Source organism: Ipomoea nil, unplaced genomic scaffold (assembly GCF_001879475.1).
Source record: "Ipomoea nil cultivar Tokyo-kokei standard unplaced genomic scaffold, Asagao_1.1 scaffold3025, whole genome shotgun sequence".
Lineage (NCBI taxonomy): Eukaryota > Viridiplantae > Streptophyta > Magnoliopsida > Solanales > Convolvulaceae > Ipomoea > Ipomoea nil.
The window spans coordinates 743,965-757,442 of NW_017619453.1; the positions used below are offsets into that span (position 1 = coordinate 743,965).

Here is a 13,478-nt window from a genome sequence, read left to right on the forward strand (position 1 = left end):
AAGCCCACACTTTAAGTTTTAACAACTATTTACATTAAGCACAAACTCACGCACATTAAGCACAAAACTCACGCACGTTACGCACAAGACTCACGCAACTTATATACAAAATTCACGCACATTAATCATAAAACCATTCACCTTAACTTTGACCTAGATGTAAAAATTACAAAATTGGTACCGCGTTTATTTTTAATTTTGGTAATCTTGGACGTTGATTAAAGCGAGATGAATGACTCTGATTAAACCACACAACCGCACCTAAAGCGCTCACCCGCACGAGAACCGATATATATATATATATATATATATATATATATATATATATATGTTTGGAACATGTCTTCCCTTTGTCCGAGTCTACCAAAATTGTTCACTATTACATTCAACCAAAATCATCATCATCAAAGTTGATTTGCTTGACGAGCAACGACCAGTGACAATCGATAGAGATACTCCGGTAAATATCATGACTTTTTCCGATTCATTAAATTAGGTTTTCGTTTATTATTAAATCCATGGGCCATGGCTAGCATATTAGATAAGTAATTTGATTACTCACAAAAAAATTAAAAATAGAAAACAAAAAGATTGGGCCAATTGGCACGTTTCTGATACAAATTAAGGTCGTACGTTATTTAATGTGGCAGTGAAAAAATTCCATATTCAAACACGCTATAGACTTAGAATCAAAGCGATCAGGTGGAGAAAGTCTAACTCGTGTTAACCAGCAGGTAAATGACTACATAAACCAATTGAAGTGGTATCATAGTTGCAATAGATGCTAGTTGGACATTTGGACAGCGCCTAGCGTTTAGACTGCGTTAAGTGGGCACAAAAAAAAATAGTGGTAGCAGACTTGTAGTTTGACGATTTTAATGAGGTTGTTTCCAACATTCAATCAAATAACACATCCAAATCCAAATAAATGAAATAATGATAATTTATAAGTCACATCAGATGAGAATATAGATTGTATTGTATTATATAGATACTAGATAGAATCCTAGTCTAACACGAATAATATAGTCCTAGTCTAATATCGATAACATAGTCCTAGTCTAATATGGATAAAAGAGTCCTAATACTCCCCCTCAAGCACAAGATTGGCTAGCCAAAACATTGAGCTTGTCACGGAGAGAATTAAAACGAATAGACGAAAGAGACTTGGTGAATATATCTGCTAGTTGATCCTTGGTTGAAATAAAGTGCACCTCTAACTCCTTTTTGGCTACTTTATTGCGAAAGGAGTGTGGACCATGGTCCTTAAGCACAATTATATGTGAACCGCGGTCACAAAGCTTTGTGGACCATGGTCCAAAACGACAGACACTATAGTGTATTTAAACTGACACTGTCTCACGTATTATTTTTATTATATTATCAAATAGATCTACTTTGAGAATCAATTTCTCATTCATCTAATATCTGTTTTGAACGTATAATATATTATTATAAATTTCGCGGGTTAAGGCTAAAAAAAAAAAAAAAAAAAAAACACCCCCGAACGGGCCTAGCCCGCTAAGACTCGTAGCCCGTGCGAGCTACAGGCTAAGCCCTAATAAATAAATAAATAAATAAATAAATAAATATATATATATATATATATATATATATATATATATATATATATATATATATATTAACATTTTAAAAAATGTATTTTTTTTAACAAAAAAATTAATATGAAAAAATTAATATTATTTGTAGACTTAATTATTTTTTTGAACTTTGAATTAATATTAATTTTTGTTAGACTTTAAAGTTGGATTGCAAATTAACAATGTTAATATTTGTAGACTTTACTTTTCTTTTTTAACTTTGGAAAAAAAAAAAAAAAAAAACCATGGGCCAACCCGCAGGGCCCTCCAACCCACGTGGGGCGGCTATGGTTGCATGAATCCTAGTTCGCAGGCTTTGTGGGCTGGGCCGCAAAGCCCGCCAGAATAGACTTCTCCCAAAAAAATAAAGTCATTTTCTTTCAAAACATACCTATTTTCCTTTTACTAAAGTATCATTTTCCATTGACCTCACTTTTCCCCTTTTTGTCAAACACCGAAAACACGAAAAATATTTTCCATAAGTCATTTTCCGTGTTTCTAAACGCACCCTAAAAGGAAATTATTATGTGGAATCTCAAGTTCTACTCTTAAATTCTACTCTCACTCTCAAATTCTTGATGTAGAAATTTTTCTTGGGACTCGCATGATGAAAAATAACCTATCATTATCTGTCACGCCAAAAAGAAATTTTTGAGTACATGTAATAGAACTCCATTTAAAAATACTCTAATTTGAGAATCACTTCTAATGTTATCAAGGAACCGATTTAACTTGTCTAGTATATTATCAGCCAATCATTATACCATGAACCATTGACATAATGTTCATTTTTAGAATACTGAATATTCATTTTCACTACACTAAATGCAAACTAAAAAACAAAACCCTAAGAGCATCCACATCAGTGGTTATTATGGAGTTATTATCAGATGAATTATCTTGGGTGGATTAATAATAAATGTGGAGTGAGGTTATTTTAGAGAAGATTTGTCCTGCAAATATCAAGATAATGTCAGAAAAAAAAAATAAATAAATAAAGCTAACATTGGCTGTGTGCGTTTGCGCACAGCCCATGGCTGCACACGCCCGTGTGGCGCGTCAGCGTGCGTGACGCTACAGTTTTTTTATTATTTTTTTTTTCAATTTCAATTTTTGTTATTTTTTTTCCTTTTTTTTTTTTCTCTCTCCTCCCACATTCTCTTTCCTAATCACTCTTACATTATCCCAAAAATCTCTCCAACTGATGTGGATGCTCTAAGTACATTAATAATGATATACTAAAAAGGAACATTCATTGGTCATTTGGCCCATAGTATAATTTAGTGCGGTAACCAACTCCATTGCTGGAAAGGAACAATCACACTCTTGAAAGTTGAAACAATCAAGATTCAGGCAAAGTGAAGGCCAAGATAACACAAGATGATATTCTGGTGAAGTCTTTGCTAAACAGGAGCAATTTGAATCTTAGATGCAACAATCAAAGAGAATATACAGGAACATTGAAGCAATTTATATTTTATCATAATCAAAACACTACAAACCAGTTGATTGCTTATTTCATGCATTATGAGAAAGCACACCACAATTCTCTGAAACTAAACAGTTATGGCAAGAAATTAAAAGGAAGAAACTTAGACTGTTTCTTTATCAACGATGCAAGATGCTAAGGAAGCCCTTCGAACAGGTTGAAGGTGCAACTTAGACCGTGTTCTTTTTTTGCAACGATAGTTCTCGTTATCGTAGAGGATTGTGTAGTTCGAACTGCTAATGTTCCTGTGGTAACACAACGAATCGTCAATGTAGTGGTATGCTTGTTGGGTACTCCCGAGACCACTAACTACCGTGCTGCCCTTCACGAGCATAGAGCCCTGCCCATTTTGCGAATTCGTAAGAGAGCTGAAGGACTGTCCTGAATCGGAAGTCTTGGTCCTCTTCTCGTTAAAGCCCAGCGTTAGATTAGCTATAGAAGAATAGCTATTATTTGCATGAATCACGTTATCAGTATACATTGTGAAGATAAACTTCTTATCAGATTTAAGCGAGCTAACAGAAGATGGCATCTTGGGATTCTTGGCAAGAACCGTGTCATTGAAATCAATTGTCTGATTGATTATCTGCAAATTCCCTTCATTCCCCATGACCATGAAGTTGCTAAAATTAAAACGTTGAGTCACCTCTGTAGTGATCGTCCCATAGGACGACTTAACCCATCCGGTATATGTAATGTGTCGATTAGCCTTTGTCAGAAAGGAACCATCAAAGCCAGAGAAATTCGATACCAGGGAAAACGAGAGGGGCTGGCTAATGTACTTCACGAGGCTCCCCTCCGTTTTCTCGCTCTTAAAGTCCAACCAAAGATGCAAGTTTGCATCAATGTACCAGACATTCAAAGCGTTCGTGACGCTAAAACAAACCTTATGTGTATTCCCATCTAATAACGATCCTAAGAACGGAGTAATCTCGATGAAATAGGAAGGGAGATCAAACGAGCCAATCCCCGTTATAGGTCTCTTTAGAAAATAATTCATTTCTGTGGCTCAAAATCCATTCCACTCACCATGATGCACCACATACTGTTGTCCGTCCACGTCGCATGCATAGTAGCCTTCTCATTGCACGTCTCCGCCGGAAGTGGTGCCTTGCATCCTAAATGCCGCATTTATCTCTTTCTTTCTCTATGTATAAATAGCTTGTTTAAGCTTTGTAATTAATGCATCAATTCATTCATTACCTTTTCTTTTTAGCTACTTCACGTAGCATACATATATATATTATATTAATTTTCTTTAATCCTCTTTGAGTGATAATATAATATATATATATATATATATATATATATATATATTATATATATATATATATATATATATATATATATATATATATATATATATATATATTCTCCATATTCCTATTTCTTTGTGTCATTTATATTTTCCCCTATTACTCAACTTCTATAATTCTCAATTTTCGATTCTTCGCTTCCGCATTATTCCGCTATATTCCTAACAAGTGGTATCAGAGCGGTTTAATTGAGAGTTATTTTCAAAGATGTTGACTGTTACCAAGTTCGATATCGAGAAGTTCGACGGGAAAATTAGCTTTTCTATCTGGAAGGTTCAGATGGAAGCCGTTCTAACCCAGAACGGTTTGAAGAAAGCGCTAGCTGGGAAGAAGAAGAAACCGGCTACAATGACAAATGAAACTTGGGAAGATTTGGATGACAAGGCACGTTCAACCATCCTTTTGTGCCTGTCTAAAGAGGTTCTACGTGAGGTATTAAGTGAGACGACTGCGTCAGAATTATGGTCCAAGCTGGATACGCTTTACATGGCCAAAACTCTGGCGAACACGCTACGCCTGAAGGAGCGCCCGTACACAATCCGTATGACGGAAGGTACTTCGATTAAATCTCACTTGGATGAATTCAATTCTATTTTATTGGACTTGGAAAATATTGATGTTGTAATTGACGATGAGGATCGCGCTGTTTTATTGCTTGTCTCTCTCGCTAAATCATACAAGCATTTCAAAGAAATTATGCTGTATGGTAATAGTAGTGATACCCTTACTTTCGACAATGTTAAGTCAAACCTATTGTCCAAAGAAAAGTTTGACATTGAAATTAAGTCTGAGGACAAAGGTGAAGGCTTGACCGTAAGGGTCGTTCACTTGAATCAGGGAGTAGCAATAAAAATTCTAGATCCAAGTCCAATGGACGTAAGTCCAACAAATCCTGTAAGTACTGCAAGAAGCAGGGTCACGATGTGACTGAATGCTTCAAGTTGAAAAACAAGCAAGAAAGAGAAAATAAGTTCGCTGAAGCTAGTGTTGTTGAAAGTGATTCAGAAGGCGATGTTATGTTATCTGTTACCTCCGGTTGCAAACGGAGCGAAACCGAGTGGATTCTGGACTCTGGTTGTACATTCCACATGTGTTCTCACAAAGACTTGTTCGTCTCTTTGGAACCGGTTGATGGTGATGTTGTCTTGCTGGGTAATGATACGCAATGCAAGGTTAGTGGAATTGGAAGTGTTCATATTAAAACTCATGATAACGTTATCAAGACTCTTACCAATGTTCGGTATATTCCTGATTTGAAACGCAATCTGATATCTTTGGGCACCTTGGAATCTCTGGGGTGCAAGTACATAGCTGAAGGTGGAGTTCTGAAAGTCATAAAAGGCTCTCTTATTCTCATTAAAGCTTCTCGTTCCGGAAGCTTGTACATCTTGCAAGGCAGTACTGTGACAGGTTCAGTAGCGGTATCCTCATCGATGTCTGATGCGGATCTCACTCAGTTATGGCATATGCGTCTGGGGCATATGAGTGAGAAAGTCATGCATATCCTGAGCAAGAAAGGCCTCCTTGGTGGTTCAGGTACAGGTAAATTACAGTTCTGTGAGCATTGTGTTTTTGGGAAACAAAAGAGGGTTAGTTTCTCTACTACTACACACCGTACCAAAGATGTATTGGAATACATACATTCCGATTTATGGGGACCAACTAAATTCCAGTCTATGGGAGGCTGTAGATATTTTATGTCTATTATTGATGACTTTTCTCGTAAAGTCTGGGTCTATTTCTTGAAACATAAAAATCAGGCATTTTCTATTTTCAAGAAGTGGAAAATACTTGTTGAGACTCAGACAAGTAAAAAAGTCAAGAAGCTCAGGACAGACAATGGCTTGGAGTTCTGTGAGTCAGATTTCAATGACTTTTGTGCAGCAAATGGAATCGCCAGGCACAAGACCTTGCCTGATAAACCCCAGCAGAATGGTGTTGCCGAACGTTTGAACAGGACTTTATTGGAAAGAGCTCGTTGTATGCTCTCTAATGCTGGGTTATGGAAACGGCGTGATTTTTGGGCCGAAGCCGTTTCTACTGCTTGCTATTTGGTAAATAGATCTCCACATTCATCCCTTGATTTCAAAATTCTGGAGGAAGTTTGGTCAGGTAATCCTGTTGACTACTCTATCTTAAGAGTTTTTGGATGTCCTGCTTATGCTCATTCCAGTACGGGTAAATTAAACCTGAGAGCTGTCAAATGCATTTTCCTTGGTTATGCCTCTGAGTCAAAAGGGTATCGTCTATGGTCTCCTGATTCTCAGAAAATCATTCTGAGTCGAGATATCACTTTTGATGAAAATGCACTACTTTCTTCTGGAAAAGTTCCCAGTACAGGTGAGACGCAGAGTACTGGTGAGAATGAGGAGTTTGAGTTCAGGCCTATTGATAGTGTTACTACTGCTGATGGTAATACTAAAGATGATGCATCTACTAGCACAGCACCTCTCGTCGAGCCACAACGAGAGTATTCCATTGCTATGGATCGTTCTAGGAGGACAATTAAAAAACCTGCTATGTATGCTAGTGATGATCAAACCAACTTGGTTGCTTATGCTCTTTCAGTCACACAGGAGGTTGATGGTGTTCCATCCTGCTATTCCGAGACTCTTCCTGTTGCTAAGTTCAAGTAGTGCTTGAGTTTAGTCGGGCCGTTCCAATTATTAATTTCTACAATAGATTTGATCCAAGGTGGAGATTGTTAGAAAATAATTCATTTCTGTGGCTCAAAATCCATTCCACTCACCATGATGCACCACATACTGTTGTCCGTCCACGTCGCATGCATAGTAGCCTTCTCATTGCACGTCTCCGCCGGAAGTGGTGCCTTGCATCCTAAATGCCGCATTTATCTCTTTCTTTCTCTATGTATAAATAGCTTGTTTAAGCTTTGTAATTAATGCATCAATTCATTCATTACCTTTTCTTTTTAGCTACTTCACGTAGCATACATATATATATTATATTAATTTTCTTTAATCCTCTTTGAGTGATAATATATAATATATATATATATATATATATATATATATATATATATATATATATATATATATATTCTCCATATTCCTATTTCTTTGTGTCATTTATATTTTCCCCTATTACTCAACTTCTATAATTCTCAATTTTCGATTCTTCGCTTCCGCATTATTCCGCTATATTCCTAACAAGTGGTATCAGAGCGGTTTAATTGAGAGTTATTTTCAAAGATGTTGACTGTTACCAAGTTCGATATCGAGAAGTTCGACGGGAAAATTAGCTTTTCTATCTGGAAGGTTCAGATGGAAGCCGTTCTAACCCAGAACGGTTTGAAGAAAGCGCTAGCTGGGAAGAAGAAGAAACCGGCTACAATGACAAATGAAACTTGGGAAGATTTGGATGACAAGGCACGTTCAACCATCCTTTTGTGCCTGTCTAAAGAGGTTCTACGTGAGGTATTAAGTGAGACGACTGCGTCAGAATTATGGTCCAAGCTGGATACGCTTTACATGGCCAAAACTCTGGCGAACACGCTACGCCTGAAGGAGCGCCCGTACACAATCCGTATGACGGAAGGTACTTCGATTAAATCTCACTTGGATGAATTCAATTCTATTTTATTGGACTTGGAAAATATTGATGTTGTAATTGACGATGAGGATCGCGCTGTTTTATTGCTTGTCTCTCTCGCTAAATCATACAAGCATTTCAAAGAAATTATGCTGTATGGTAATAGTAGTGATACCCTTACTTTCGACAATGTTAAGTCAAACCTATTGTCCAAAGAAAAGTTTGACATTGAAATTAAGTCTGAGGACAAAGGTGAAGGCTTGACCGTAAGGGTCGTTCACTTGAATCAGGGAGTAGCAATAAAAATTCTAGATCCAAGTCCAATGGACGTAAGTCCAACAAATCCTGTAAGTACTGCAAGAAGCAGGGTCACGATGTGACTGAATGCTTCAAGTTGAAAAACAAGCAAGAAAGAGAAAATAAGTTCGCTGAAGCTAGTGTTGTTGAAAGTGATTCAGAAGGCGATGTTATGTTATCTGTTACCTCCGGTTGCAAACGGAGCGAAACCGAGTGGATTCTGGACTCTGGTTGTACATTCCACATGTGTTCTCACAAAGACTTGTTCGTCTCTCTGGAACCGGTTGATGGTGATGTTGTCTTGCTGGGTAATGATACGCAATGCAAGGTTAGTGGAATTGGAAGTGTTCATATTAAAACTCATGATAACGTTATCAAGACTCTTACCAATGTTCGGTATATTCCTGATTTGAAACGCAATCTGATATCTTTGGGCACCTTGGAATCTCTGGGGTGCAAGTACATAGCTGAAGGTGGAGTTCTGAAAGTCATAAAAGGCTCTCTTATTCTCATTAAAGCTTCTCGTTCCGGAAGCTTGTACATCTTGCAAGGCAGTACTGTGACAGGTTCAGTAGCGGTATCCTCATCGATGTCTGATGCGGATCTCACTCAGTTATGGCATATGCGTCTGGGGCATATGAGTGAGAAAGTCATGCATATCCTGAGCAAGAAAGGCCTCCTTGGTGGTTCAGGTACAGGTAAATTACAGTTCTGTGAGCATTGTGTTTTTGGGAAACAAAAGAGGGTTAGTTTCTCTACTACTACACACCGTACCAAAGATGTATTGGAATACATACATTCCGATTTATGGGGACCAACTAAATTCCAGTCTATGGGAGGCTGTAGATATTTTATGTCTATTATTGATGACTTTTCTCGTAAAGTCTGGGTCTATTTCTTGAAACATAAAAATCAGGCATTTTCTATTTTCAAGAAGTGAAAAATACTTGTTGAGACTCAGACAAGTAAAAAAGTCAAGAAGCTCAGGACAGACAATGGCTTGGAGTTCTGTGAGTCAGATTTCAATGACTTTTGTGCAGCAAATGGAATCGCCAGGCACAAGACCTTGCCTGATAAACCCCAGCAGAATGGTGTTGCCGAACGTTTGAACAGGACTTTATTGGAAAGAGCTCGTTGTATGCTCTCTAATGCTGGGTTATGGAAACGGCGTGATTTTTGGGCCGAAGCCGTTTCTACTGCTTGCTATTTGGTAAATAGATCTCCACATTCATCCCTTGATTTCAAAATTCTGGAGGAAGTTTGGTCAGGTAATCCTGTTGACTACTCTATCTTAAGAGTTTTTGGATGTCCTGCTTATGCTCATTCCAGTACGGGTAAATTAAACCTGAGAGCTGTCAAATGCATTTTCCTTGGTTATGCCTCTGAGTCAAAAGGGTATCGTCTATGGTCTCCTGATTCTCAGAAAATCATTTTGAGTCGAGATATCACTTTTGATGAAAATGCACTACTTTCTTCTGGAAAAGTTCCCAGTACAGGTGAGACGCAGAGTACTGGTGAGAATGAGGAGTTTGAGTTCAGGCCTATTGATAGTGTTACTACTGCTGATGGTAATACTAAAGATGATGCATCTACTAGCACAGCACCTCTCGTCGAGCCACAACGAGAATATTCCATTGCTATGGATCGTTCTAGGAGGACAATTAAAAAACCTGCTATGTATGCTAGTGATGATCAAACCAACTTGGTTGCTTATGCTCTTTCAGTCACACAGGAGGTTGATGGTGTTCCATCCTGCTATTCCGAGACTCTTCCTGTTGCTAAGTTCAAGTAGTGCTTGAGTTTAGTCGGGCTGTTCCAATTATTAATTTCTACAATAGATTTGATCCAAGGTGGAGATTGTTAGAAAATAATTCATTTCTGTGGCTCAAAATCCATTCCACTCACCATGATGCACCACATACTGTTGTCCGTCCACGTCGCATGCATAGTAGCCTTCTCATTGCACGTCTCCGCCGGAAGTGGTGCCTTGCATCCTAAATGCCGTATTTATCTCTTTCTTTCTCTATGTATAAATAGCTTGTTTAAGCTTTGTAATTAATGCATCAATTCATTCATTACCTTTTCTTTTTAGCTATTTCACGTAGCATACATATATATATGATATTAATTTTCTTTAGTCCTCTTTGAGTGATAATATATAATATATATATTCTCCATATTGTTATTTCTTTGTGTCATTTATATTTTCCCCTATTACTCAACTTCTATAATTCTCAATTTTCGATTCTTCGCTTCCGCATTATTCCGCTATATTCCTAATAGTCTCCACAGGAGGGGATTGACACCTCCAGTGTAAATCACATTGAAAGGCCAAACAACACCAACTACTTTGTCATCCAAACTAACAACCACCTCTCTAAAAGGTCCATTCCCTGGAAGGCCAGTGAGATTATTTGCAGAAATGTAGTCATTGGGAGGATTCCCATTCCAGAATTCATCATTTTCATGGAAAGAAACATAATCCTCCAACACTGCCCTATAAGCATTCCCAGGAATCTTGAACTCCTTAGTCTCAAAATCTGTCAAATTCTCAACTTCAAACCATAACCCATCATTCAATGGCAAGTTTCTCGAAATGGGTATTATCAAATCCGCCACAGAATCAAACAAATTTGCAGATTTCTCCAAACTCAACCCTTCCTCAGGATAAAAATGAATCTTGATTTTAGCATGGTATACACCAGTATAAGTAGTATCAATAAGGTTCCCTAGATAAACAGCAAGAATCTGATTACTCTTGAGCAAAGAATAATACCTCGTAATTTCCTTCTTAACTGTCCAAACAATCCCACTAGCTCTCTGCTCAGCAGAACAGCTCCTCAGGATCTCAACCCTGCCAAGCCAAACCCCAAAAATGCGGTCAAATTGTCGGCCTTTACACGTGGCTGGCTGGCCAACGTGGTGTTGGTGCCCAAGCCGCCACCGTGGAAGATGTGCGTGGATTATATGGATCATAACAAGGTGTGCCCAAAGGACCCTTTTTCCTTGCCACAAATCGTTCATTTAGTGGATGATACGGTCGGGTGTGCTTTGCTTAGCTTCATGGACGCATTCTGGGGATATCATCAGATATTCATGCATATGGCGGACAAGGAGAAGATCACCTTTGTGACCCCGGATGGGGTTTATTGCTATAAAGTCATGCCATTTGGCCTCAAGAATGCGGGAGCCACCTACACTAGGATGGTGGCCCGGCTATTCAAAGATCTGATCGGCATGTCCACGGCGGCCAACGTCGACGACATGTTAATCAATAGCAGGGAGGAAATGGATCATGCCAAGGACCTGGCGGATTGTTTCAGTGTCATGAGGAAGTACAACCTGCAGTTAAACCCCAAGAAGTGCACGTTCGCGATCAGAGGGGGAAAGTTCTTAGGTTACATAGCCACCCGGCGAGGAATCGAGCCCAACCCAGAGAAGGTACAGGTTATCTTGGACTTGCAGCCCCCCGGTAACCTCAAGGAAATGCAACGACTGACTGGCCGGATGGCCGCCCTCAGCCGATTCCTGTCTAAGTCTGCTGATCGGGCCCTCCCCTTCTTTGAAGCTATGAAGAGGCGGGAAGGGTTCCGGTGGACTGGGGAATGTAATGCCAGGCCGCCTTTGAAGATCTCAAGTGGTATCTCTTATCGCCCCCTCTTTTATCCAAGCCCAAGGAGGGTGAATCGTTGTTGCTATATCTGGCTGCCTCCAAGAAGGCAGTCGGGTCAGTTCTCGTGCGCGAGGAGGATGATAAGATTATGAAAACAAGTGATTTATTGATAAAGCCAGGGTATAGCCAAATATATTTCGAAAAATGATCGACAAAGATTACATAATAGCAGAATAAGTCAATAGATTTTTCAGTTGGCCCCCACACATCAGTATAGATTAATTGTAGCGGTTTAGTACTAACTAGAGTATTTTTTGCGAAGGGAAATTTATGACTTTTATGCATATTGCAGGACGAACAATAAAATTGTCACAAACACGACATAGAAACTGGAACATTACAGCGTTGTAACACAAGTTGCAACACCTTATTAGACGGATGGCCAAGTTGTTGGTGCCACTGAGATAAACACGACATTTGTGTAGTGTGTACTGTTGGGTGAGAAGCAACCGGACCATAGTAAAAACCATTATTGTTCACTCTCCGTAGTAGAGAAATCCCCGTTCGAAGATCCTTGACAATAAAGTGGGAATAAAAAAATTCAACAGACACACGATTAGTCTTGCATAGTTGGGATATAGACACTAAGTTAGTGTGCAACTAAGGAACACGCAAGACATTTTCTAAGGTAAGAACAAAAGACGAAGTAGGGATTACAAACCGACCAATATGAGATATTTGGAGGGAATTACTGTCACCCAGGCGCACTTTATCAGGACCACTATACTCGGAGAGTGTCTGCAGCGACTTAACACTAGGGGTGGCGTGATGCGATGCACCACTGTCAAACAACCAGGGTGGAGATGCCTGCGCAGAATGGGTTGTAGGAGATGTAAAAGTTTGGGTGGTGACAACGTTGTGTTCCCTTAGGAACCTAGCCAGCTTGCGACGTACCTTTGATTCATGACCTGCAAGGTTACAAAATTTGCATATAACCGTAGGGCGATTAGTCCCCCATTGTTGCCAAGACATACGATTGGGGCCGGAACTAGCAGTATTGTTGTGATATTTCCGACCATAGTTCGATTGCTGGTTATTCCGAGAAGACGAGGTCCACTGAGTGGCATTAGCTATTGCCAATAGTGATTGGCGTGTATCATCAGCAACCTTCAACTGGCGTTCATGGTCAGTTAGAATATCCGCTAGCTCACCCCACGAGATGGGCGTTTCACGAACGCGGACTGCAGAGATAATGGAGTTGTACTCCTCTCCAAGCTGCGTCAACACATACACGATCAAATCTTCATCAGTGACTGGACACTGAGCAAGAGCAAGGTCATCAGCGATGGCCCGCATGCCAGTGAGGTACGCCGTAATGGACCGAGAACCTCTGGGGTTTGTGGTGAGCTTTGCCTTGAGAGAAATGATGCGTCCTCAAGAGGCACTAGCGTAACTGGCAATGAGACGTTGCCATGCATCGCGGGCTGTTGTGGCCGAGGAGATGACCGGCTGGATTGTGTCAGTACAGCTCCCCAGAAGTGCACTGACAATAGTTTGGTCTTGGCGATACCAAATGAAATGACTCGGGTTGGCGACGGTGTTCGCAGAAT

At 39.4% G+C, this 13,478-nt stretch overlaps 2 protein-coding genes across 2 annotated transcripts; both read right to left on the minus strand.

Annotated features, from left to right (window-relative positions):
- Positions 1-3,051: 3,051 nt before the first annotated feature.
- LOC109163405 (peptide-N4-(N-acetyl-beta-glucosaminyl)asparagine amidase A-like) lies at positions 3,052-11,279 on the minus strand. Its single transcript, XM_019312147.1, has 2 exons — positions 10,543-11,279; positions 3,052-4,073 (listed from the first exon to the last, which is right to left on the minus strand). Exons 1-2 carry the CDS (start codon positions 11,277-11,279, stop codon positions 3,194-3,196), a joined length of 1,617 nt encoding a protein of 538 aa, XP_019167692.1. The 3' UTR covers positions 3,052-3,193.
- Positions 11,280-12,528: 1,249 nt separating this feature from the next.
- LOC109163407 lies at positions 12,529-13,224 on the minus strand. Its single transcript, XM_019312148.1, has one exon. The coding sequence runs from the start codon at positions 13,222-13,224 to the stop codon at positions 12,529-12,531; it is 696 nt and encodes a 231-aa protein (XP_019167693.1).
- Between the last annotated feature and the right edge of the window lie 254 nt (positions 13,225-13,478).

Bases quoted from the DNA above. Each gene is read 5' to 3' on its own strand.
- LOC109163405 (XM_019312147.1), bottom strand. From the start codon at position 11,279: ATGAACGATTTGTGGCAAGGAAAAAGGGTCCTTTGGGCACACCTTGTT. The intron at 4,074-10,542 runs GAGACTATTAGG...TTATTTTCTAAA, and splicing joins GGTGTCAATCCCCTCCTGTG to GAGACCTATAACGGGGATTG.
- LOC109163407 (XM_019312148.1), bottom strand. From the start codon at position 13,224: ATGCGGGCCATCGCTGATGACCTTGCTCTTGCTCAGTGTCCAGTCACT.